This window comes from Alternaria metachromatica (assembly GCF_023757995.1).
Source record: "Alternaria metachromatica strain BMP 0045 chromosome Unknown scaffold_53, whole genome shotgun sequence".
Taxonomy (NCBI): Eukaryota; Fungi; Ascomycota; class Dothideomycetes; order Pleosporales; family Pleosporaceae; genus Alternaria; species Alternaria metachromatica.
In genome coordinates this window covers 39,011-64,830 of record NW_026055544.1, presented here as the reverse complement: position 1 = coordinate 64,830, position 25,820 = coordinate 39,011, and the positions used below count along the sequence as shown (strand labels likewise).

The 25,820-nt window shown below is 53.7% G+C and overlaps 3 protein-coding genes and 1 non-coding gene across 4 annotated transcripts; 3 read left to right on the top strand and 1 right to left on the bottom strand.

Annotated features, from left to right (window-relative positions):
- Positions 1 to 2,070: 2,070 nt before the first annotated feature.
- J4E83_010841 (uncharacterized protein) lies at positions 2,071 to 3,047 on the bottom strand (the record flags this gene model as incomplete). Its single annotated transcript, XM_049337719.1, has 6 exons — positions 2,071 to 2,169; positions 2,222 to 2,570; positions 2,618 to 2,694; positions 2,745 to 2,784; positions 2,837 to 2,975; positions 3,041 to 3,047. The coding sequence occupies 6 exons, from the start codon at positions 3,045 to 3,047 to the stop codon at positions 2,071 to 2,073; spliced, it is 711 nt and encodes a 236-aa protein (XP_049183160.1).
- Positions 3,048 to 3,427: 380 nt separating this feature from the next.
- Positions 3,428 to 6,075, top strand: CCT5 (T-complex protein 1 subunit epsilon; the record flags this gene model as incomplete). Its single annotated transcript, XM_049337718.1, has 8 exons — positions 3,428 to 3,431; positions 3,510 to 3,527; positions 3,589 to 3,637; positions 3,703 to 3,796; positions 3,850 to 5,010; positions 5,057 to 5,237; positions 5,588 to 5,676; positions 6,031 to 6,075. The coding sequence occupies 8 exons, from the start codon at positions 3,428 to 3,430 to the stop codon at positions 6,073 to 6,075; spliced, it is 1,641 nt and encodes a 546-aa protein (XP_049183159.1).
- Positions 6,076 to 14,624: 8,549 nt separating this feature from the next.
- On the top strand, positions 14,625 to 16,453 carry J4E83_010839 (uncharacterized protein; the record flags this gene model as incomplete). Its single annotated transcript, XM_049337717.1, has 3 exons — positions 14,625 to 14,724; positions 14,810 to 16,127; positions 16,180 to 16,453. The coding sequence occupies 3 exons, from the start codon at positions 14,625 to 14,627 to the stop codon at positions 16,451 to 16,453; spliced, it is 1,692 nt and encodes a 563-aa protein (XP_049183158.1).
- Positions 16,454 to 24,236: 7,783 nt separating this feature from the next.
- Positions 24,237 to 24,341, top strand: J4E83_010838. The gene has a single exon. It is a non-coding gene; the product is annotated as a tRNA-Lys (tRNA).
- The last annotated feature ends 1,479 nt before the right edge of the window (positions 24,342 to 25,820 follow it).

Genomic DNA, 25,820 nt, shown 5'->3' with positions numbered 1-25,820 from the left:
ACGGAAGGCCACCCCAGGGTTTGGTCAGCAACCAATGCGCGAACCTCAGATTGATTCGTTAATGATTCGTGATGTGCGTATACATGACAACGGTGGCAGTACAGCTTATTAGCAATGCGGAAAGGTGGTGATGGAGTCGTCACCAGGCCGAGCAGTCAGATCGCTCTCCCGCCCCGAACGCGCCAAGACCCAGAACACCTGACCGCGCGCCTTCCCATTCCCATTCCCCCATCACCAACACAAACCTCATCTCTATACCCTGAATCAATTTGCAAAAACAAGCTTCCCTCAACAAACGCATCACCAGGTACTCAATTAAATCAACTCGGTCAACCATTGTTTCGAGACCAGCCTCACCGCCAGTAACGCCGGCATCCCAGCCACTCTGCCAGCATTCCAGCCCCTCGGCCCATGGACGCGACCCAACCACCCACGCGGCGCACGCACTCCGCCACGTCTGTACAAAAGTGCCTGCATGCCACCTGCAGAATGGACTACGACTTGGCTTGCAGATTTCCTCGCTGATATTATTAACTCGATTCCCCTCACACACACTTACCATACACTTGTACTTCGTCACACTTTTCGAGTTCCTTCGTACTACTATCGCTATCCTTGATCATTCGATTGCTTCCAGGATACCATCACTTGACTACTGAGTGTTGCTTGGACGATAGCGAGCTTGGACACCACCACGACCGCGTTATACAAAACCATTGCTTGTTTGCGCTGAGATTACAGTGCGCATACAATCATTGCTCTGTTTACGAAAGGACGATTTACTGACTTTACTACAGAAAACTTGTCGCATCACCCACACCAACACCAACACCAATACCACCACCTCCACCTCAACCACTCCAACCAACGAGACACCCTCGTTCCCACCACCCACAACCGCAACCATGCAGCGCAACATCGTCATCTTCCTCATCATCCTCATCCTCTTCATCCTCATCGCCGCCATCGCATACCTCATCTACTACCTCCAGACGCGCATGGCTGTCGGCGGCACCGCGTCGTCTGTTTCGGATATGACTGAGAACGTGTAAACGTCCCACAGTATACCACGACGCACACCACACCACACAGCGCAACGATACAACAAGAGAAAAGAGGAACAAAAGAGACATTTTAACGACGATATGAAAGATAGTACAACACACCAATAACATATGCATGGCACCGGCGTTTTTAGGCAGTTGCGATTGCATGGCTATGCGACTTGCGCCTTGGAGTTTATTGTACGCGAGAACGAGATAATGCGATTGAAGAAGTCATGTTGATTGGCATGGACTGGGCCGAATTGGGATACCCGAAACGTTATTACGGAGCTTATTGTTATGTTTGTATATACAATTGCGCATGGAATGGAACGAATCACATACTCAAAGTTACTTAAAACCACTTCTCTTGATTATCATGCCCGTGAACTGATTCGACTTGATTTGACTTGAGCCTCTGGTCACAACTTGGGAGAGAGAGAATTTAGTACAGGAAAAGCGCATGCCAACCACAATGGTGTGCTGACATGGACTTGCAAGGCACGCGATCATGTTCACACTGGGCGTTGTAGGTCATATCTTAGGCGTATGTATAAACGTTGTAAATTTTGAACGATACCAGATACACAATGCGAAACTGGAACCGCTTGAACGAAGCCTTGATACTCCAGTATTCCCTTTCCGTACCTATCCAAAGAAGTTCTTATAATACATTTGGTGCCTATACGCCATACCCAGCAGACACATGTGTACCCTTTTGCAGCTGATCAGGGTCCTCCCCAGCCCCCAAGCGCATCAGAGGATTGGAAGAAGAAAACTGCTCCGTGGGTATCAACCGGGACACGGTTGGTGGTTTGCGCAAAGGTGGAGGAGGTGTGATGGGAGATACGGTCGGCGACTGGAGGAACGATAGAAGAGGTGTGATGGGTGACCATGTCGGGGAACGGAAGTTTTTGGGTAGCATCTTCGCGTATGGCATCGCGGGGGCGAAGTCGAATCGAACTTCACCGGAAGGGAATATCTTGATCGGCAATTTCGGTTTCGGGTACTACTCGACTCAAGCGGATTAGTCGTCGTTCATCACTGTGTCGTTGGTGTCGTCACCGTTTAGAGGCTCGTCCACGTTCTCGGTGAAGACTAGGTGGCTTTCGTAGTATTCGAGCATCTGCGAGATGTTAGTATGGTGAATGATATCCAGAAAACATGTTTTGACGCACTTTTTGTGGACACTTTTGGTAGACGTGCTTGAGAGGGTGCTGTGTCTTTTGCTTATTTGTCCACACCAAGTATGCAAACTTCTCCAGTTGGCCCGTCTTGGGGTCCTTCGTTTGCTCCACCGTGTCGATGTGGTCGACGTCGTGTTCCCATGAGCCTGGTGGTGGGCTCCATTCTACCACTTTCTTCTCTGGCTTGTCTGCCTTGGCGCGCTTCGTGGAGGAGGACGGGGTGCCAGACTCGGATTTGATGCCGGCGGTCGACGGTCGTCCCTTCCGCTTCTGGCCCTTGGGTTCTGGTCGGCCTCCGATCTTCTTAAAGTACTCGTTCAGGACATCAATGGCTCCCTCCCTGCGACTGTCAGTCTCAACCCAGTACAGAGCAATATCGCAACGTACATGTTCTCCTCTGCCTCCCATGTCCGGTCCTTGGGGTCGTCGTAGCCTTCCCATTTCACGTCGAATTGGAGGACGCCCTGGTGTTGTCAGTGTTTGCGCGTGGGAAAGAGGTGGTGTTTGCGCGCACCTTTGTGAATCTGTGGCCGTGAATCGCCTCAACGACATATCTGTCGCATTGTCAGCACGATGCGATCCGTATACATATGGGTGTGCGCGTACTCGTCCTCTCCCACCTCACTGTCATCCTCGTCCTCTTCATCGTCTATGGGATCCTCCTGCACCGGCTGCTTTCCCTTTCCCTTTCTTGGCTGCGCGGGGACGTCTTCGGCGTCCGAGGACCCGTGATCGCTAAGAGCAGCTGCGCAAGTTAGCAGCTGGATATTACGCGTATGGTGATTGTTTGGGCGGGCGGGCGCGACTCACGAGGCATGTTGAAACGCGGTCGCTAGAAATGGAGAATGGATATGACGGAGACGTCAAGCTTCGTGGAGCTTGAGGCGATTCGGATAAGCGCGATTGGAAGGCCGCGATGCGCTGGGGATGGGTGTGGTGGCAGCTCGGGGCAGCAAGCGTCAGGGCAGATCGGAGAGTTGGAGCTGGCGGAAGGCGCGTTCGCGACTCGCGGCCGTGCACCCTGATGCCAAGCCCCTCTGGGGAAATTTCAAGACCGACATGGCAGCTGTTTGGACATACCCCACCACCCCTCACTACCAAACATACCCGGGATTCCCTCCTAGTGTGTGTCTGTAGTCTGATACTTCTTCCGAGTCGTGCATTTGTTACTTCAGCGGGCATTTTCACACCGCAAAGATGCGTAAGTGCGGGCAGCAACAGCTCCGAACTCCCCAACCCTCAGTAGTGAGTTGCATACGCTAACGTTATATAATTACAGAGGTCGACCTTTCCAACGGTATGCGTCCGAATCAACTACGAAACGCCCACGAATCAACGACTGACAAAGTGGGGTATAGCGCAGGTGATGAAGGATGAATCGGGCAGGCCATTCATCATTGTCAGAGAGTACGTGGAATATTGTGGAGAAAGCTCAAGGCTCTATAAGAGGCAGCAGCTAATATCCGGGGCAGTCAAGGCAAGAAGCAGAGGCAACACGGCAACGATGCGGTCAAGTCCCACATCCTCGCGGCCAAGACGGTCGCGAACATCGTCAAGAGCTCTCTGGTACGCAGCACCGCTCTAGTGGAAGGAAGTAGGACACAAACTTATGAAACTAGGGACCCCGAGGACTGGACAAGATCCTGATTTCACCCGACGGAGACATCACAGTCACAAACGACGGCGCCACCATTCTTTCCCAGATGGAAATCTCCAACCACGTCGCGAAGCTACTAGTCGAACTATCCAAATCACAAGACGACGAGATTGGTGACGGAACAACTGGTGTCGTAGTCTTGGCGGGCGCGCTTCTCGAACAGGCAGCAGACCTTATCGACAAGGGCATCCACCCCATCAGGATAGCAGACGGGTACGACCAGGCTTGCGAGGTTGCCGTGGCCAAGCTCGACGAGGTCAGCGACGAGATCCACTTCTCCAAGGACAACACCGAAGAGCTATTCAAGGTCGCAAAGACAAGTTTGGGCAGCAAGATCGTTTCCAAGGCGCACGACCAGTTCGCCAAAATCGCCGTAGATGCTGTGCTTTCGGTCGCAGATCTCGAGCGGAAAGACGTCGATTTCGAGCTCATCAAGGTTGACGGCAAGGTCGGTGGATCGCTTGAAGACACATTACTTGTCAAGGGTGTCATAATAGACAAGGACTTTTCGCATCCCCAGATGCCGTCCGAGGTCAAGGACGCCAAACTCGCCATCCTCACATGCGCGTTCGAGCCACCGAAGCCCAAGACCAAGCACAAGTTGGACATTACCACCGTAGAGGAGTTCAAGAAGCTACAAAACTACGAGTCAAACAAGTTCACCGAGATGATTGAGCAGATCAAGAACACGGGCGCCAACGTAGTAATATGTCAGTGGGGTTTCGACGACGAGGCCAACCACCTTCTCCTCACAAACAAGCTGCCCGCTGTACGGTGGGTAGGAGGCCCAGAGATCGAGTTGATCGCCATCGCAACCAACGGACGCATCGTACCCCGTTTCGAGGACCTCAGCGCAGAGAAGCTCGGAAAGGCTGGCATCGTCCGGGAACTGACCTTCGGAACCACTCGCGACAAGATGCTGGTCATTGAGGAGTGTGCGAACACAAGGGCTGTCACTGCCTTCATTCGCGGTAGCAACAAGATGATCATCGACGAGGCCAAGCGGTCACTACACGATGCCCTCTGTGTCGTCCGAAACTTGGTGCGCGACAACCGTATTGTATACGGTGGAGGAGCTGCAGAAATAGCATGCTCGCTCGCAGTTGAGGATGCCGCGGTCAAGGTAAGCGTTACGGAGCTCCGCGATAACAACAACTAACACTTCGCAGAGCCCTGGCCTCGAGCAATACGCGATGCGCGCCTTCGCCGATGCCCTTGACGCCGTCCCCATGGCGCTGGCTGAGAACTCCGGTCTTAGCCCCATCGAAACCCTCGCCAACATCAAGTCCCGACAAGCCAAGGAGGGAAACACCAGGTTAGGTGTTGACTGCATGCAGACGGGAAGCAACGGTAAGTGCACTTCGCTCTTTGTTATCCAACCATCTCCCCACGGCTGTCTCCTTGATTCCCGGCTGCCTCACCGCTATCAAGCATAGCTGCAGTACGGACTATCTCCGGGAGACCCGAGACCCGTGATGCATCCAAGTTCCCGCATTCAGTTCCCGCATCCAACGCCCCCGTGGGGTACGGCACATTACCCCACGCCACGCCACTTGCTGCGCTGGCATGAACGCAACTACAAGTGGAGATGAGCAGGAGTCATCTGAGACCTTTGCTTTGCTGTCATTGTTATGCACAACGTCATGGGCCTCATTGGTGGCTGAATTACCGAAGATTGTGCTAACGTGGCGTTATCACAGATATGAAGGAGCACTTCGTGATCGATCCCTTGATCTCGAAGCGGCAACAACTGTTGCTCGCTACACAGCTGTGCCGTATGGTACTCAAGGTACGTATCGTAACTTTCCCGCCCCTGTTCCGTAACGAATTGTCGTTTGTTGCACCGCACACCCTTGGTGTGACTCCCCTTTCCCGCTATCCCTTCCGCTTCCCTCCCGTCTGTGCAACCTCGCTTTGCTCACTTCCCCTCCCTTGCGTCCGTCTTCTGGATCGATTTGCAAGGCCGGGGAAGCGGGGAAGCCGAAGATAAAGCGTCGCACGGGGGGTGCGCTTTATGCAGGCTGCATTGTTCTCGTTACACGCGAACAAACACCACCCTTCCCTTTTTTCGCTTTGTGTTACCGTTTATCCTCACCGCTGGATCACGGCCTTGTTGCAAACAACTACTGACACCAACGCACAGGTCAACAACGTCATCATTGCTGGAAACGACGACCAGGACTTCTAGACGCTGATAATGTCACCACGCCGTACCTATCACACCGATTGATCTGTGCACTTGTGTTTGTGACTGTGCCTGTGCCTGGTCCTGGGCGCGTCGAGAGCGAGGCGCAAGGGCATGTTGGATGGCAACATCTAGAAGCCATGTCTAAGGCGTTGATACCCATAGACTATTCAAAGTAAAATCAATACAAGCATCTTGGTGCTATCATGTGTGCCTAGCATAATACGAGGATTAAGTGACTCTCGAATAGCGATATGTTGCTGACGATCGATGCCGGCGTCACACTCTGATGCCATGCCGTCTTTACGTATCTGGTGATTCGAGTCGTCTAGCTTTGCGTATCATGTTTGCATCGCTGTGTCTCTCCGCGGCATGAGGCCCAATCCTTTGATCCTACGATCTTCGTTCTTGACACTCATGTCCGGTTCCCCGTAAGCGAATCGAATCCTTTTTACATGATGCGAACGCATACCGCTTATGTGCATAACATAGCATACTCGATCGCGTGTTGATCAGATCGGGAAATTCGACTCCTGATTTTTGTCCTCACCCTCGATTCGCGCCGTCGCGTCGACGCGTCGACGCTGTTCGGTCCGAAATATCTGAAGCTACAATACGCAGGGGATTTGTGTGGTCTCGACACGAGAATCAATTGGTATGCGAGGTGGGTTGTTTGTTGGATATTGGAAGCAATCAATCGTGGGCTGTTTTTTTTTCGCATCGGCGTTTGATGTTTTTATCTTCTCGAGAGAAAATGAAAGTAGGAAAGGAATGAGGGGAAGCTTGAGTGTATGCAATGCCACTACTGGCTTCAGCAGAATAAGATCAGACTTGTTAGATTGGAAATGACTTTTGAGGGGCATAGACGTGGAGTGGAGCATCATTGTGATCTTATCGAAGTGGGAGGAAAGGAGAGTAGTCGCGTATACGCTTGCTGAGATGTACACTGCCAAACATAAACATCGTGAAGGTAGTAAGAAAGACTTGGTGTTCTACTTTTCATGTCGAAATCTCAACAATCTCTTCATTCTATTCGAAGAGAGGCTGATCATCCTAGGGTATACAGTGACATTAGGCTACCCACTTTGAACGTTCTCGTTTGAATGTAAGCTGTAAACCTATTTGATGTTTTCTTCGTGCAATGCGTAGCATCCTCGCTCGCTTGACTGATCCGCCCATATTAAGAGTACTCGTGACCGGACCAGGTAGATGTCGCCGAGAAAACATGCACTTTTAGTTGACCGACAATTCCACGATAAGTCATTTCCTATATCCACATGTCTCAACACACACACTTCGCTTACACTAACACCATAACTATCACATCATCCACGTTGTACTCTACTATCATCCACCCTCGCTCCACCTCGCTTCATCTCGCCTCGACATTTAGCGACCGGGTAAACCCTCCATTCCCACGTTACACACGCTCCTTCGCTGCAGTATTCCTGCATATCCAGAAGCGCTGCACGTCAGTAGCGCAAACAAGCTTAGTTGAAAGGAACCCTTTCCTTGCGGATATGTCCGTCCTGCATACGACAACACGAGGGAAAGGATTAGACTAGCTACTTCGGTGCATATGTTGCTGCAAGGCGTTTATGGGTATAGTGGTATGGTTAGTGGTATGGTGTTGTTGAGGTGGAGGTGGGCTGTGAGAGGTCGGGATGTGGAGATGATTTGGGGAGAGTGGAGAGGAGATGTATTGACGGGTGGAGGGGATTGTGAGTATGGGGGTATTGTTAGGACGGGTGGTAGGCGGGTAGAGAGTGTGGAGTGGAAGGTAGCGGGTAGAGGATAGCCGGTGGAAGATAGTGCTGTTGCGACGACTTATCGATTCGATCGCTGTGTGGAACTATGATGTAGTTCTGAGATAACACTCGCATTCTCTGGTGAGTACTGCAGTCGCATGTTTGGATCGTCGGCAACGTCGAACTCATCCGCAGCAGCTTTGCCATCCAAATCTAGACATGCAATCACCATACCAATCCTTCGAAACGAATTGCTCATTCCAACATTACCATACGGAAGTCGCCGCTCCAGTCGCTCTGATCTCTCTTATCAAAAGATTAGTGCATATAGTCTATATCAAACAAAGACTATGCATTCGCGTAACTATACCGCAGCATTTTCTAAATGCAGCTAAGCGATCGCCCGCAGTATTCAGGCACGCGCCCAATCTTACTATCAGCATGGCATGGCCATTCGCCTTACCGATACCCATACACGAAGGATCGACTATGAGGCGAAGCGGAAGCGCGTGACGAAGATATCCCGGGAGCAGGGCGGGATCTCATGCTAACCTGGTGAATGTGCATGAACGTAACGAGAGTTATTATAACGGCATTGTGATATACTGCGCGTGTCGATGTGGAGATAAACGTGGCATGCAGGGGGCCGAAAATACTCGACGACGGCATGGGTCAAGAGCGGCAATGGAGAGGATCATGTGAGAGCCTTGGAGACGTGTCCGGACGCATGGAGCCTCAGTTGCGACAGGTGACACTTTTCTCCTTGACTGCGCCCGAGGTGTCAGCCCGGATCAAGGCTGTGGCGAGATGAGATCTGGGGCTGATATGCGGGGGTGGAGATGGGGTCTCCAAGTTTCCAGTCTCGCAAATAAAGCATGACATGGACGCTGATGACGCTATCAGGGTAGTTGTGTTGTACAGCGCAAAGTCAAGTCATCTGTCACAGTAAGCAAGAGCCCCGAGCGTGATAAACGCAGGGCAAGTAATATCGCCCTCTCGCCCCGAGCCTTCCCTCCCTCACCGTTGGCCATACAGCCGTCTGCCGTCTGATGTCAGCATCATGTTCCGCCCGAAGTTCGTGTTCCGAAACTCGTCGCGAGATATGGGACCGCGGAAATAGCTTCGCATGTGATGTGACGGCGGATCAACATAGCATAAAGTACAGCCAGATATAATACCCCGATACGAAGGAAGCGCGTAAGCACCGGTGAATGCGTATGCAGAACCGAACCACGCGACGACGTTTGTCTGGGGTAATTGCGCCAGGCATGCGGACGCGGAGGCTACGGAACAGATCCGAAACGGAAGGTATCGACCGAGCATGCGTTCGCTGATGCCGAGAGTCCTGTATAACTACGCCTCGGTTGTCTGTCAGTGGAGGAGAGGTTCTGCCTATTCTTCCAGAATGTGGAATTAGACGTTGCGTTTGATTAAGGTTGGTGTGCTACAGCAGGTAGACTGCGTGATCGAAATCGCGCTTTTGGTGCGACATCCTGCCGGCCACGTATGGGGCTATGGAGGAACCTGCAAAAGATGGGAGCCGAGTTTCTCGCTTGCGTCTATTACCGACTTTGGGAGTGAGTGGTGGTGGCTGGAAATGACATAGGATGCTGGGGGCTTGATAGGCTGGATATTTGTGCTTTATCCATGAACCATGCGAACCGCAACCACGGGATGAAGAGCCATGTCGCTCGGGCCGTGGTAAACCATGGAGGTGTAAGGCTGCCGAAAGTCTTGGTAAGACTCGGGCCGTGTGATAAAGTACCTTGGTATACATGTGGTTGTGTGATGAATTGTCGGGCGTAACGCGTGGGGTCTGCTGAGATGATACGGCAGTTGTGTTATTAGTCTTGAGCTCGTTAGTGATATCTTTGAGTGTTGCACAATCATAGTCTTGTGCGGACTGGCATTGCGATCTTCGTAAGCTATGCGCGGCACTTGAATAACAGAGTCCAAATTCAGCTCCGTTTTCTGGCGGTGAAGGGGTATACGAGCATCCTGCCACAGCATTACAGCACCCCTAGGTAGACTTGTACGACCATAGAGTGAGACCTTGGAATCAGGGTTGGTATCTGGGGTCAGCGCGTCGGTCCCGACAGCACGGTAATACGCTCTCGCTGGCTGAGTGTAATGAATTCAATATGGGAGCGGGTACATCAGCGCAGGCTGACCACCACTCGAGTTGGCACCGTAAGCGCGTTCGGGTAGGACGAGATAGATGAAGACGCGCAGATGACAGTCAGCACGCAGTGTTACCGAACCAGACTTGGAACTGGGAACCATAAGCCCGGGACGGGTGAAAGAGCCTCGCCAACCGCCTCTTTCTGCAACAGCCTGTAACTATCATGTTCGAGGCGTTATATTGGAAACTTTCAAGACGTTTTGTCAGCCGCTTCCATTGAGAAGACCAGTCATACAGGCGTCTGGAAGGGTTGCCAGAGACGGTAAGGTGCCGAGTAATGGGATTGCAACCCGTCTTCAGTCCCACGAGGTCTCCAGACTTTGCTCACGGCTCGACCGATAAGCTAACCAAGGTAGGTGCCGGAAAGAGGGCCCATGCAAGGCGCAGCCTGAATGCAGAAGGTGGAACAAGATGGCCGTTAGCGAAGGAATCTGCCACAATCCTACGGGAAAACATCATCAAATCGACCTATCTCCATTCGCCCGTTACAAAAATCATTGCTAAGATATCAGACGTGCAGTTGCTTTTGCACACTTTTACCCCCATCTTTGGGTTTCAGGTACGGTCTCATGAGCAAAGAGCCGGCCCGTTTGTCGCTGCAGAATCCTGCGGGAGTAGGGCGTTCTACTCGGATAAGCGATGATAAGCTGCACACGTGGGAGCAGTATACACCACACGGCGTTCGCCAAGCAGGGGGCGTGTCCATGTGAACTCGATGCCGGCTGGGGTAATGAGCCTGGAAGACTGTCGTTGGTCTCTTGGGCCCTCGCTCCGAAGTGCGGGATACTAGGTCGACATTGCACCGAAGGCCAACAGATGAATGACTTTGCTTGTGACATTCGGCGGAAAGACCGGCGCCTTGATCCGCTTGATGTCGCGTTGCCATCGGTGACCGGCGAGACGTCCGGATGTCATTTGGTTGGTTATCAGTGCGGAGGTGGACGATGCGACGAGCTCGTGCGTGCACGCGTGGGATGCCTGCGCGTCGGGCCCCACCGCCAGGCACTGGGGAACGTGTCGCTGCTTTGGGCAGCCACAGCACCTCGTTCAGGCAATCGACGATACTGAATGCGCGCCAGAATGGAGACCCGACTCACTGGAAATGAGGAATAATTTCTCCCTTGCTATTTGTTGGGCGCAACGTCCGCTTCCGGGGAACGCACAGGACTACTGCGATTCGTGCAAAATCCCTCATGTCGATTCGTGCAAGACGGCGGAGACCAGCATCAAGTTCCCCCCGTACGCTAGAGATGTGATAGAAGCGCTGTAGCGACAGGAAAGGCAAATCTTGCTATTCTCTGCGATGGTGATGTTTCAGTGGCATTGCGCGGCATTGCACTGACCATCAAAGCCTCGGTTAACTATCGCGACGAGCAGCACATGTGAGGGTGAGCACGTTGTTGCGCATGATTGGACAGTGAGCGCTGAGAACGGCCGGCGCCGCCACAGAAAGGGATTCTGCGATGCGCGAGCCGGGAAAGCACCAGGAAGGAGAAGGAGCTGCGCGACCCAGAGCATGATCACAACGTGACACGGAAAGGTGAGTGTAATGCTATCACGACCAACCGATGTAACAGCCGGTGGTTGCAAGCCAGGCAATTGGTGCACCTTGGTAGCAGCCACGCGACGCCCGCGGGGAGCGGCTGGACGCCCCGGATCCGATACGGTTAGCTCGAACATGGTTTCCAGGCTGTCGGGCTCTTTGCATTCTCCAGTGTCCGGTAGAGTGGCACTGTCAAGCCGCCATCGTGGGTGCAGTATGTATTATCCTATAGTTAGTGTGGGTTGTATGCGAGATCGATGTGTGCGGCTTGATAGCGCAGCTCATATTCGCAGTGCAGAAGAGTTGTTCGTAAAAGGAAAAAACAAAATGTACCGAGATCGTTTGCCGTCGAGCATGTGACGAGTAATCATACAGCGATCGACTCTCCGGCACTTGTCATAACCACGGATGACAGGCTGATGGCTACTCCCGACGCAGATACGAGCCCTCATCTCAGCTGGAAGCTGACGAACTCGATCGCTTCGATTTTGTGCCGAAGAGAGGGCGACGGCAGTGAATGAGTAGAGTCGTCGAAGTTGGGCAGTGCGCAGCCTCGACAGAATGTCGTTCGTATTACGACGTGTGCGCATACCGATCACGTAGGTGCCACCGTCGCCATATGGACGTGCATGCTCGTTGTAGAGCGAAAAGCAACGGCAGACCCGATACCACACTTGCTTGGCAAGCGTCACAGCTTGCTATGTCGTGATCTGGGGTACAGTCATCGTCCTGCTGATGATCAAAGCAACCCGATTTAGGTCATGATACAACATATACGCAGTCTCGGAACGATGAAAGGTGGTTACGACTAATGCGAACATGAAATACACATTTGGCGTATCGCTCAGTCGTACCAGCTTTGGTGGCGGTTCATTCCGTCGCGATAAGCCGATAGATGTGGGAGCTTATGGAAGTTGACGGTTGTATGAAGATCGTGAGAAAAAGCACACGACAACCACGACGGGGCCACGGTCCGGGGAACTAAAGTTCAGCTCCATGTCATGTCACGAGCGAACGACAGACTTTGGGGTGAACATGGCCCCGTCTTTCCCCATGCTGACGTTTGTTCTTTGTACCAAAGAAATCGCTGTGCATAATGATGTGCGATCGATTGCATCGTGAACCGGGTGGCTTTCAGGAGCGACGACCGGTTGGATAAGCAGAGCGACAGGCACTCGACAGTCCAGTGCCACGTAGAGGTAGCTGCCGGTGTACAACTCATGAAACAAGCATCACGCCGCATTCAGCGATAATGTGCGGTCGCACCTGATGCTTTTGCGGCTTTGTGATTCGACAGGCGCCCCAGATGACCTCGAGAAATTGCCGTGTACTGGACTGACGTAGCATAACAGCCAAGTTGGAAGTTACTGGAGGACGAGTGGGCGCACAGTGCACCATGGCAGGGTACCTGTCGCTACCCCAAAGTCTGGAGCGGAATATCTGGGGTAGCTGGCATGTCTCAGAGGCGTCGAGGACAGCACTTTAACCAGGTGGCCACCGGGCTTGTACCTCGTGGCCTGGCACCCTTGCGAATAACCAACGCATCTAGGAACCTAGCGAACAATGGCTTGCCGATTCACAGTGGCAGGTCAGCGTTGGTGGTAGGCGGTAAAATTCGCAATCGCAGAGACAAAGGCGGAGTTGACCACACCGAAAGCAGCCCTGTCACCAGAGCGTGCGAAGGCTGCTCTTGACCGCCACGGAAGAATTGAGGATCCCGTGTTGCCGACCCCAGTGCGGGGGATTTGCGCAGACGATGCAGACGGTGCAAACGACAGAGTGTCGGATGCGGACCTGAAAACAGGGCTGTCGCGACGTTCACGAGTACCTGTCTCGTCGAGGGTGCCAAGTTGCCTGTGAGGCTGTCTAGTTGGTGTGTGTGGATGGGCATGAGGATTGACTCAGGGTCCAAGAGGCACAGCCAAGGGCGCAGCCATTTGGGCAAGGGAAGCACATGGGCTTCAAAGGCTAGACTCGTGCAGGGGGGAATGTCGGAAGAGGCGAGTTAGGGAAAAGAAGCGCCGCGCGGAAGTTTTCAGCTGCTTCCGCGAGCGCTAACGGGATGCGACAAGCAGCATCACATGGCGTGCATAGGTTTTCGAAACCGCTGAGTTAGCGGTATTGTATTACGGCGGCGTAACTTTCTCCCAAGGTTCGCCGGGCAGGTGACTTGTGGTGCAACGGGTCCGCCAGCGACAGCAGACAGTGCTACCAGTCAGCCAGGCAAGCCGACCATGGGCGCCGTAGGAGCAGAGGGTGCCGTGGTCAGCATGGCCCCGATGGGCTCGACGCAGCAGCGCGAGGGATGGGCATGAGTCTTGAGGGAGGCGGTAGAGACAGCGAGTCAGGCAGTGTTCTGGAAGTACCAGCGTGCACGGCCTGTGTTGTTCAGATCATGTGCCTCCCCACGCCCAGGCCGTCACCACGCGGGCGGCGACGCAGAGGTGGCATTCGCTGGCGCAGGTGGCGGCGGCCCTGGATGCGTTGTTTTGGATGAGTGAATGCGGCCATGTCTCTGGGGGGGATGACGATGGGGACGAGGGCCACGAGCGTCGCAGAAACTGACTGAGAGGATCCATGGTAGACTCTGGACTCCGGGCAAAAGAGCGGTAGCCCGAGAAAGGCCGCAAGGGCATGGATCAAGGCTCTGATGGCAATCTGCCGGGGGAAGGAGCGCGTTGCAGGGGTCTCCTGTTAGTGTGGGTGCCCATCGCGCCTTCCATGTCGGCCCAGGTCGTAGGTCGTCGCTGCCCCCCTGCACCTTCTTAGTGGACCTTGCACGCACACCAGTACTTGGGCTTATACATACAAGATCCACTCCCACTTGCATGCCCTCTCTACATACCTCGCCCATAGCATTACACGCCTGCTCCCATTCACCCACTACGCTCTCTTGGACCTCCCCACATATACACCCATTCACTCACCACCGTCTATCCATGTATCTGTCAGCGCTGTAGCATCGCCGGCAACTCCCTCTGCTCGGCAACTCCATTGACGCACCCGGAACCTCATCGTCACTGACGCAAGCGGAACCACCGTTAACGATCTCCCCCTCAACCCCAACACAACGCCTACGATGCCTCTCCGCGCCGAACGGCCCATAGTGCGTGTCGAGCACAGCTCCATGCGCACCATCGAAACCCGCAGCACCGAGAACCTGTTCGGCCTCTGGTCTGGTGAGTGACATGCATGCCGATAGACACATGATACATCGCCATGATAGCATGTGAAGCGCACAACAGCGACTAACCCACCCTCCAGTATTTGCACGATGCTCGCCTGCCATGGAAGACGGCAAACGCTACGAGAACATGGCCTGGCGGTTGTGGTCCCGCGAGACCTTCTGCTGCCAGCCAGACCCCGTGGCTGCTCCCCAGTGGACCTTCCAGCGCCAGTTGTCGGCTAGCGCCGCGGACATGCCCGCGCTGTCTACCAGCGTCGCCTCCGACGACTCCAATGTGGAAAGCGCCATCATCACCACTTCCCGTTCTGATCTCTCGGCCGACCGCCCCGACCTGCGCCGCCACGACTCTGCCACCAGCCAGGCCCGCGGCAAGCACATGACGCCCATCGGTCTCGAGAAGGTCGTTAACTCGATCCAAGAGAAGAAGTTCATTGAGCCTCTCTCACCTCTGCCCGCACAGCTTGCCCCGCCCGTACCCGAGCAGAAGCCCGCCCAACACAACACCTCGCCCCCCACCACCGCCCGCCCCATCCCCGAAGCCTCGACTTCCACTGTAGCCACCACGGTGAACAGCGACATCATGAGCCCCGCCGTCAGCTCCGAAGCGAGCACCTCCACCGACGTGAGCGAGCACAGCGTCGTTCGCGGCTTTGAGCCCGGCCACATCTCCACCTCGGTACGGTCCACCACCAACCTGAACCCCACCCCCATCCTCAAGAAGACGTCCAGCTTTGTCACCAAGCCGCTGCCTGCCAAGGCCGACTCGAGCAAGAAGAAGCAGCCCATGTTCACTCTCGGTGGCTCCTCGGAAGAGGAGAACGGCAGCTCCTTCGAGGCCTACTCTCTCCAGCGCAGCTCGCTCTCGCAGCAGCTGCGCAACGCCGCTCCCATGCGCAAGACGACCTCCTTCAAGAACGAGGTCAGCACCCGCACCTTCCACGACGTCTCCGAGAGCAGCGAGGCGGCCATTGAGACCGACAGCGAGGACGACGTCGACGAGAGCGCCATCGAGGACGAGGACTCCGACGAAGACGAGTGGGAAGACGACGACAATGAGGAGAGCGGCCCCCCCAGCGTTGCTGAGCACCGTCCCCTGTTCTCGCGCGTCGACTCAAAGCCCAACCTCACCTCCCGCCGTTCCCTACTCACCACCGCGCTCCACCAAGGTGACCGCGCATCAGCACTACAGAACGAAGCATCGCGATCATCGCCTGCTATCCGACGCTCCCGCACCAACGCACCCAACGGTCCATCGACCGGCAACTCTCCCCACGAGGACAAGGGTCTGATGATGCGCGAGCCGGCTTCCCGTCCAAAGCCCATCATCATGACCACCTCCAACGTCCACCCACCCGCCATGTCCCCAAAGACATGTCGTCGCAACATGCTGACTTCGTGAGCTTACACTTTACCAACTGCATACATAACATATACTGACTTTTTGTAGTGAGCTCACTGGATCACTCCGTCAGAACCTGCTGTGGGAGAGGCAGCAAAAGAACGCTACAACCAACGCTGTAGCAAAGCGCGCTCAGAGCGCAGTCAACCTACCAGCCCTACGCCGGGCCATGACCACCGGGGACGTAAAAGGCCTCAACACCAACGAGCAACAAGCTCAAATTAGATCCACCACCTTCCGGGACGACAACAAGCCCGACAGCTCATACAACCAGTTCTTCGACGGCGGCGACGCCCAGGAGTACCACCGCTCCGGATGGTAGCACTTCATCATTTCTTCACATTTGCACTTCTAGCGGCATCTATGGTTTGGCATTGAACCACGGCGTTTTGTTTTCCACACTTTAGCGGCCACCATTTTCCAGAGCACTGGTCAGGCGATAATGGGTTATGATCCTCCCAAAATCTTCTGATACCCCCAGGGCATCGGTTATGCCCAATGAGGCTACGAATTTCTTTCATGCAGTTATATCGGACAATGGGTGCTTCTTGGTCTGAAGACGGGTTACGGCTCACGCCTATTTGGTCTGTACTATCACCTGCACTGTACTTGTATCGGACTCTTTGCCCGACCCATTATACCCCGGCATGGGACGGCTCCATGGAGCTGTTGAACCACAGCAACACCTAGCTTGGAAATAGCAGGTGTTTGCCTAGATACCTAATGATAAAAAGCGGATTCTTCACTATCTCACACTCTTACATGATGCCTACAGTGACTGTGGCGGCAAGGTCATGCACTAGGCCGATGTACCTCGAACCCTCCTTGACTCTCTAGCTGTCACCTGTTCCGGGGTTCGAGGTCCCAACAAGACGCATGTTCGATTGTAAAGAGCCACTTGTTTGGCAGGTTCCTTTACCGCTCTTCTGAACCAGTCCAAGCTAGTTGCCCAAGAAGCGCTTATGCACGCCTTGCTGTAGGCTTCATGCAGTGCCGGATCGCACCACCACCAGACTGATTCCCCCCGTTACATCTGCCGCGCCTAGAGGGCACGCTGTCTGTGTCACGATGGCGATCAGCCTGGTCATTGTTTATTGATGATATGGCGAAACTTGGATCTGCAATAGCCGCGACATTGCTCGTCGCTCGTCACAGCCCAAAGTCAAATTGGACTGAGCCGCGCCGCCCTTGCTTCGGCCCGGCTTCCTGTTCACCGTCACGAACTCTGTGTGCCTGACATCCTGCTGCGCCGCTGCTCATCACAGGAGATCACCAAGGGCATGCGGTACTCGAGGGCGCTGCCCCGTGAGGGCCTACCCTTGCGCCATATAGGCCAGGGCGCAGGCAACGTGCATCGTGCATCGTGCGTGCATCGTGGCGAGCACACCCACCCTCCGTCGTGCGTCGTGGGATCGCGGGCGAGACTCGACGGCTGCAGACGCCGCTCAGCCTTATGACTCGAGCTGCGAACTCAACACCAACAGCTGCCCCCGCGCAACGCAATCTCGACGCTCGCAGTTTCAGCAGGGCAGAGCACGAGTCGGACGGCGAGGCTTTTCGCAGACACTGACACTGACAATAGTGAGCGACGCCACTACGTCATGCTAGCTGAAAGCTACCGCACTTCCCCGCGCGCCGTTTTGCTCCTGCTCCAGGCGTCGTCGCCCTCGCCCCTCGCTGCTCAATATGCGTTGCATCAGCATCACTCAACCACCATGCAAGCCTTGCCAGATGACTCCGGGAAGCGGCCTCGCCAATCGTCCCTCGGTCGTCGCTCAGCAATCATCACCACCGGATTGCGCGGGCTCAATCAGCGCAGCGCAACGCGGCCCCGGTCGCTCCAGCAGCTTGCATTGTTGACGCTCACTATTACCACTGATTTCAAAGTCCTCTGATCATCCGGATGCTAAAAACAACATTCATCCCTGAAAACGGCGGAAGGCGACGCTCTATCAGGCACCCGCAGCGCTACCCCGCGACCAAGTCGGTCTGGAGGTCGATGCGTTGGCATGTTAGCGCCTGCGAGTGGTCATCTGAAGCCAGCCTTGACGAGTCAACTTGGAGATGCTTCAGCCTCATGTACGAGGAACTCCGCCACGCCAAAGGGCTCCCTGGCAATATCTGGCTCAACCGCTTACGTCCCTCGTCCTGTGACTGTGATTATCGCTTCCGTTGGCGGCTTCGGTTTAGTATCACTCCAGGCCTCCTGTCTCCGCAGTCTCATTTGCTGCCCCCGTGGGGGTCCCGTCACATGAACACCTATCGTCACACTTTGGTGACGTCCCTTCTCGCCAATGCCGCTGCGTGCAGATCTGATGTCTGCGTCGGCCTACGCGTCGAACGGATCTCGGGATGCTGGTGTCGTTGAGGCGAAGCAGAGACAATCAATTGCCGCTGTGCAGGACGCCATTCTCCGCTGATCAGGTCGGCGAGAGCGCCGTCCAAATGTCGTGCTTGAGGTCGTGGCCGCGGAAGTCTTTCCCATTGCCTGGATGTAGAGTCCCACACGCAGCGCCATCGTTCCGTCAATACTTCCCGCATTACACATACTTTAATCACAATACTCGGCTTGCGCACCTAATGTACGAGAGGATTCGGTCATACCAATGGCTTATTGGCCTTGAATGCAGCCATTGGCACTGCCCATAGTCCAGCAGGGCACATGGGAGTAGCAACACCAGAATCAAGGCACTATGACTTCTCCACGCCAACCTAGGGAAAAACTGAACAGCCTGGAGCCTACCTTGACGTTGGGTCACCTACTTTGCAAGGTTTTGGGTCAACGTAGTCTGCAGACCTGTTCAGTTTTTTTCTTGTATGAGGCGTCTCTGTCGTTGTAGTGACATTCTCTTTGCTTCCTGTCGATTCTCGTCCCTAGTCTTCAGCCGTACCCCGACCCTCTACCTACACATCAGCCTAGCGGTGCACCATCATGCTTCATCCGGTGGTATTCTTTACATCAGGCGCGCGGTGCAAACGGCACCCCACAATCTACTTTTTATCAGTTCAACCGTCATATCACTAACTCGAAATAGTAGGAGCAGACACAGGACTACTCACGCTTTGACTGTTTACAGATGCATCACCTGTCTCCAACACGTTTGAACGCCAGCTATCCCCGCTCAAACCTCGAGTCTTGCCAGCGCATCGCCCAAGCGCGCTCATACCGTCTGTTGACCTTCACGATAGTTGGCTCCTAGTCGGTAAGATCTTCGGCAGTGGCTCTGACTCCGGGACATTGCCCTAGCCTAGCGTCAATTACCCCAGGCTTCGCTGGCATGTTTCAGTCAACACCATCGCGATATGAAAGGGCCGTTTGACGACAATCAGGATATTTACATTCCCGAATGATCGCGATCTCTCGATCGTGTCTGCGATTAACGGGCGCATCAGATTGATCACGATCAGTCTCCTCATGCCAGGGCAGGCTTGCAAAGATCGAGATCAGGCATGCACCATCTTTTTTCCGAAGTCTCGGTAGATGGACACCTGCTCCACTCCATAGAGGCGCCACGGTAGTATGCAGCCCTAAATCACCCACATGTCCATCGCATTCACAGATGTACGTCATTGCTCACCAGCCTCTTTTGTCGCCCTGACTTCTCTAAAGTTATGAATGCAAACGACAACAGCGATCTTGCGGTTTTCGCCGTGCTGATGCATGCTCTAGCCTCCAGCTATTGACATAGCAAGCCGAGGCATTTGCATGACGGCGCTATCGAAGCTCAACCAACTTGGGGTCCAAGAGGCGGGGGAGACATTGCGCTGGACAAGCGGAACAACCCCCGGCCACTCTTCGACAACACCGAGGCTTCTGAAGATACGAGCACATGGACACCGTGCTGCTCCTAGCACTGCCCGTGAGAATGGACGGTCCTCATGCCGCGCAGAGACCTGTTGCGACAAGCTTCGATGCACGCAGCCATGACGATATCGAGAGTACCCCGGACATTTGCTAAAGAAGGTAAGTCGCGATGGCCAACCACCACGAAAAGCAAGATGATCATACGCAACGGTTATCACGAACCAAACAATAACACGGCGATCTTGAGACTTGAGGCAAGCATGATGCAAACCGTTTCTCAGGAACGGCACCCATTGAACCGGTGCTGTGCGTTAAATCTACGATTCGATCGAGCGGCGAGTGAAGACCATGGTACGCTACCGGTAGAACCAAACCTTGGAGACTATCCCCAGACCCCAGATTTACGTAGTATCGGATGGCGCTCCCGGAAACAGCATAACGCTGCCCAGTATTTGTTACACCTCATTTCTTTTGTCTGCTGTTTCATTACACGTCCCTGCAGGGCTCAAGTCTGCCAGAAGGTTCGGGAGTTCGTCGTGGTCAGCTGTCTCCTGATCTTGCAGCGGGCACGTCTTCCCCGCCGTCGTCGCAGGCATGCGCTTGCTGCTTCAGCTCTTCCCACGCGACGCATCCTTGCGTAGCGTGCGCCTCAGCAATAAGCTGCGTGCGGCACCGCTTTGCTCACCCATCAGCTTACAGACATTATCAAGAATCTGGTGACTCACTATGCTGCGCAGCAAGGACGAGCCTACTACCAGAAGTCAGCACACTATCGACAGAGGCCGCCTCGGGTATCTTCGGATACTCAGACGTTCGGCGCAATACAGCTCGGATGAAGCACTTTCCAGAACTCATTTTGCGCATCATGCCTTACTGCCTTACCTCATGATCTCCCTGGTCTGCAGACCCGGCCCCGCACGTGTCAAAACAACGAAGATGGACCGAAGTACCCTGAAAATCAGACAGCAATAGTCGGCGAGAACACCGCTCCATGGCGCGATTGTCCACCAATCCGCGTTCTTGCTATCTCGTGCCGATTATATCGCGGAACGTTGCTTAGCTTCCCCACGAACGCCGCTTACCCCGCAAGGACTCAAGTCGAGCGGTTAGCTAAACAGAACAGGCAATGCCCGCCCAAGCACTGATTCACGACTGACAAACAGAGTTTGGAGCGAAGGTTTTGAGATGTCAGGTGTGCTGTTGAAACTGTGGAACTGGTGGTTACACTTCCCCAGACTGGCAACCCCGGACGTCGCAGGTTGCTCAAATCCATACGTGTCAAGGGTACCACTCCACACGCCCCGTAACTTCGACCCTCGACGCGAAGACCCTTTTCGCATCAGTTGCTTCCATGGTTGTTCGCTGCATCAAAGATGCTGTCATCAATGCGCCTCACTTGCCAGAAGCCGCGAGATCCTGGTCACGAATCTGTTACAATCTGGAGACAATGGGTCGCAACACATCATGGGGTAGAAAGCATATCTCTTTTCTGGGGTGAACCTGCTCGAGCTTCGTCATGGAGTCTGGGATCTATGACGTACACACCGGATCCAATGCAGGTACCAAGGCCCAAGACGTCGATCATGAAGTTACTGGATTGGGTAAACCGGGTCAAACCTCTACCCAGGCAGGCTAAATGCAGAACACTGGTAAATTACAGCGCGAAAAATATGTCTTTGTCAGCCTCAGGGTTGTTCAGCTCCCCAACACAAGACATGTTGCGGCAGGACTTTTGGCTTGCTTCAACAGAGCTGCTCATACGTCACACAAGAAATCCAACAAGATCGCGCTGACGAAATAGCGATGGTAGATTGCTGATTGGCATGGCTAGGCCTCACCACCAATATCGATGTTTCTCTCAACAAGACCTCTGGTGCCCGCAAGTGGTGTGGAGTCGTTATCGCCAGCGCCAACAGCCCCTCCGCTCCACCGGATCGATTGGCTGCCAGCGGATCTCAGCCCTTTTCGCCTTTTGCCATCGTCACACACAAGCGAAGATTTTCTAGAAGCCCCAGAGAATATTACATCGTTTGCGTCTAGAGCTATTTGGCATCGCCGCACAACAAGCTTTTTTATACTTCCGGTGGCCATTAGAGACGAGTTTTCCGTATTCGGCACTCGCGAGGCTGGCGACGCGTTGACGCGCATGCGTGCAGGGTGTTGAATGTATCGATTGAGCTGATTGATGCGTCATTGTGTTCGCATTGGGCATGCAGTATGCACAAATCACACAATCGTATCCATTTTCTCATGAACAGCGTCACTCATGCGCAGCTGTCGACGCTGCAGCACAATCATGTCGGTAAATCCGACGGACGCTGACTTGCGAACGCATGCATGCATGAACCGAGTTTCACGTGCCAAACCTGCGCGGGCGCGCATGTGTGCGGTGCTTGCCGAGCTCCACCGACACGCAAGCAACGCAAGTTCACGAGCGCAGCCAGGGTTATCGTTTCAAGGGAATCAAAATGGCAGGTACGTACCTGCATTGCTACCCAAAGCACTGTTACATCGGACGTGATATCTGCACGAGTCTGAATGAAGAGGAGTTTTTTCTTTTCTTTAGTTGGTTTTGCAAGTCACATTGTCATGATCCTTCCCCATCAAAGTAAAGCTCGCATGCAAAATCTCGGTTTCTACTCGCTCTACAGGGATCAATATCTCCACCTGGGGGGCGTAAATCCTCGCATAGTTCCCGTTGTCTTTTGCTGTCACATGTCTGGCTGTACTCCGCAGTTAAGGGTTGCAGATGCGCGGACGAGAATAATTCTCAATCTCACCCGTACATTTCCGACAAAAAGGTCCACTGTAAAGCGCACAACGAGTAGTTCCCGCGAGTCCAGAACTTCTCGGTTATTTCTGTACATGTGGATATGGCATGGAGTTGAAATGCCATGTTCCATGTCCGCAGCTGACAGCGTCGTGATCCACAACGGTGAATGCTCGGCTCGAGCCTCTCGAGTATCTGAGCCACAGCCATTTTTCACCGCCACGCAAGCGGTGGTTTCGGGGGCAACGTTACACCGGTATCAACTTACTCGCAACGAGTCTAGTTTATCTTTCTGTTCGTTTAGACTGCGATGGATGCTAGTGGGCTACTCCTTCCGGCATGGTAAGACAACGATAGTCTATCCTCGGAGGCTCGGCTCGGTTTCTCCAGTCCCAAGCGAAGTAAAACCCATAGCCCTACAAACCACCGATGCCAGCTAACCTCCGATGCTCTGCCTCCGGCTTACGCCTGCCTACGCTTAGACAACGTGTTCGGCGTATCGAAAACAACGGCAACTACGCGCAAGTTCCCAGCCTATCCCAATCCTCCCGAGAATAATCGCGCAGTAAATCGCATGTGGCATGTATTCTCACGCCCTTCTAGACTCTGCATTAGCGCCGCTTCGAGAAGAAGCATCACCCTCGCATAACGCATACAACACAATTAGGTGGTGTAGAACCTCCGCGCACTAGTTCACCGGCCGGGAATATCGAAGCTTGTAACCTAAGCCTCATCGCGAACCACCGTTGCCATCGCTGTCTCACGTCGACTCCGAGGTGGCTGGACTGTGGATACAGTAAAGTATTTGCCTTCGGGGTCTGGTGCGATGGCACGCTATCGAACGATAGCTGGTGTAAGAACCCTTGCCCGTGCCGACTCCGAACGAATGAAAGGTGAGACGATGGGAATTGGCACTACTGGATATTGGATATGGAGGCGGCTGGTATCGGGGGTCGGAGGAAGGTGTTGAGGCTCTGCGGGTACGTGCATGACCGCCGATGTGGGTCCTGTCGGTGTCGCGAATTGAGCATTCAAGTGTGTTCGCTTGGGTGGTGCGTAGGGTTTTGGGTGTAGTGCTGACGGCCAGCTGTGAACTGTTGAGGTATTGTATTTTTTGATTGTGAACAAGTGCCTTTTTGTTACACGCAGGGGTAAGACTGCGATAGCGAAGGTGGCGTGTGTTGTGATGGGATGTGTATCTGGGCCTGATGCTAGGTGTGGAAGGTGTGCAAGTGGGGTATAGTTGTTGCTACCTCTGCGTTCTACTCGCGCGTCTTGCTCATTCGTAGTATTGCCATGTGTACATGCCATGTGCTCGCATATCAACATGATGTTCGCTCCATGTTGGAATACCTTCCTCAAGTGTAGCCGTACATCGGCCGAAAGAGAAAAAACTTCAACCTACCTTTACCACGCCCAACTTGAACCCCCCACACCAGATGCTACAAGCCTCCTGCGCCCGTACTGTTTCAATCCAACCTTCACAACAGTCAATGAGTACACGTTAATTTTGTCGAAGCCAATATATCAGCCCGGCTAGCTCAATCGGTAGAGCGTGAGACTCTTAGCTTTCACGTCCTAACTAGACTCGATTGGTTCATCTCAAGGTTGTGGGTTCGACCCCCACGTCGGGCTTGCAGTAACTCCCATCGTTCACACGGCGTTGGAGTTGCTTCTTTTTTGAGGTCGTTGGTGATGGTGTTGTATTTTTGGACTTTTTGGAATTCGGTGGATGCCAAGAAGGCGAAGCGAGGGTAGGATAGCATCGAGCGGCGAGAACATGTAGAGGTACTAGAATATGTATGACTGCAGTAGGATAGCAGTGTAGAGAAGGAAGCGGATGCTGGTCGCTGAGTCTGGTACATAATGCGGCATGCATGGTACTGTCTACTTTGTGCGCCGACTACAAGCACCAACAAGTATAGTAAACCACTTGATACTACGCGCTTTCGTAGATCTACTCCTACGGTGTAGTATTTAGAGAATATTAAGAAAACAAATCTCGCTTTACTAGATCGGGCGTTGACGTAGTAATGCTTGTCAGGGTCGACAACATCCACAAGATCCCACAAGATCGCGTCCTCTTGTATTAGGATTCGCCAAAGGTTTCATACTATGTTCGTTCGTGGTTTGTGTACTCTGCGCGTACTCCTTCTTAATTACAACTTAAAAACCTTCCTTCTAGTAGAACGCATATCGCAAATACAACCTCCTGGCAACGTTCCGCGAGTCTATAATACACATGTAAGCCGCCTACTTCCTCTTCTACTAGCACAATAGTAAGTAGGCGATATATTGTAGCGTTCTGAGCACTGCGCGAAGGAACATCTAGCAAACAAGTTCAGTTCAAGTTGGAGTTTTTTAGTGAGCACTCACGGCAGAACAGCGTTTTGTAGAAGAATGGACATTCTTCTACTCTATCTACTATCTACACCCATACCACAACTTCAACCCTCCAACCCTCCAACCATATCAAAACCCCCTCCACCCACCCCATCCACAAAACACTTCATGTCACAATCCCCTCCCACCCACCCCATCCCTCAAGTACATGTCATCACGACTGGCTACCGTTCCCAAGTAGGTGGGACAGATCAGCCAAGATGCGTGAACCCATGTCTTGTCAATCATGCCAACCTTGCTCATTTCTCCGAGTGTGCGAAAGAATGAGCTGGATGGTCATGAAAGCTTCTCCCTATCCCTCCCACCCTCAGCAATGGATCAACAATACCCTGCGAGACGACGCCGTCTCGCAGCTTCTCGCGACTGACGTAGCCGTCAGTAGCCCAAACAGATGAAACGCCGACGCTCCCAAGTGTGTGGAATTGTCAGCCAAGGGATCCGTAGATTCTTGTCTCAGTCAAACCACGCATACCGGCGTAGCACTGCTCGTAGCAGCTTTTGCGTACGCCCCGAGTGTGCAATCGTATGAGCTGAGAGCTCCAAAACAGCTTCTCCGTGGATAAGCGACACCCATAAGGATGTGTAGGTATGGGTTCCGATGAAAGTGTGTCCATTGAACCCCGTAAGGTCGCAAAGCTTGTCCCTAAGGCCAAGCGACCGCCGTAGCGGTATGACCTTGAACAACCTCACTCTCTCACGTCAGCGCGAGGG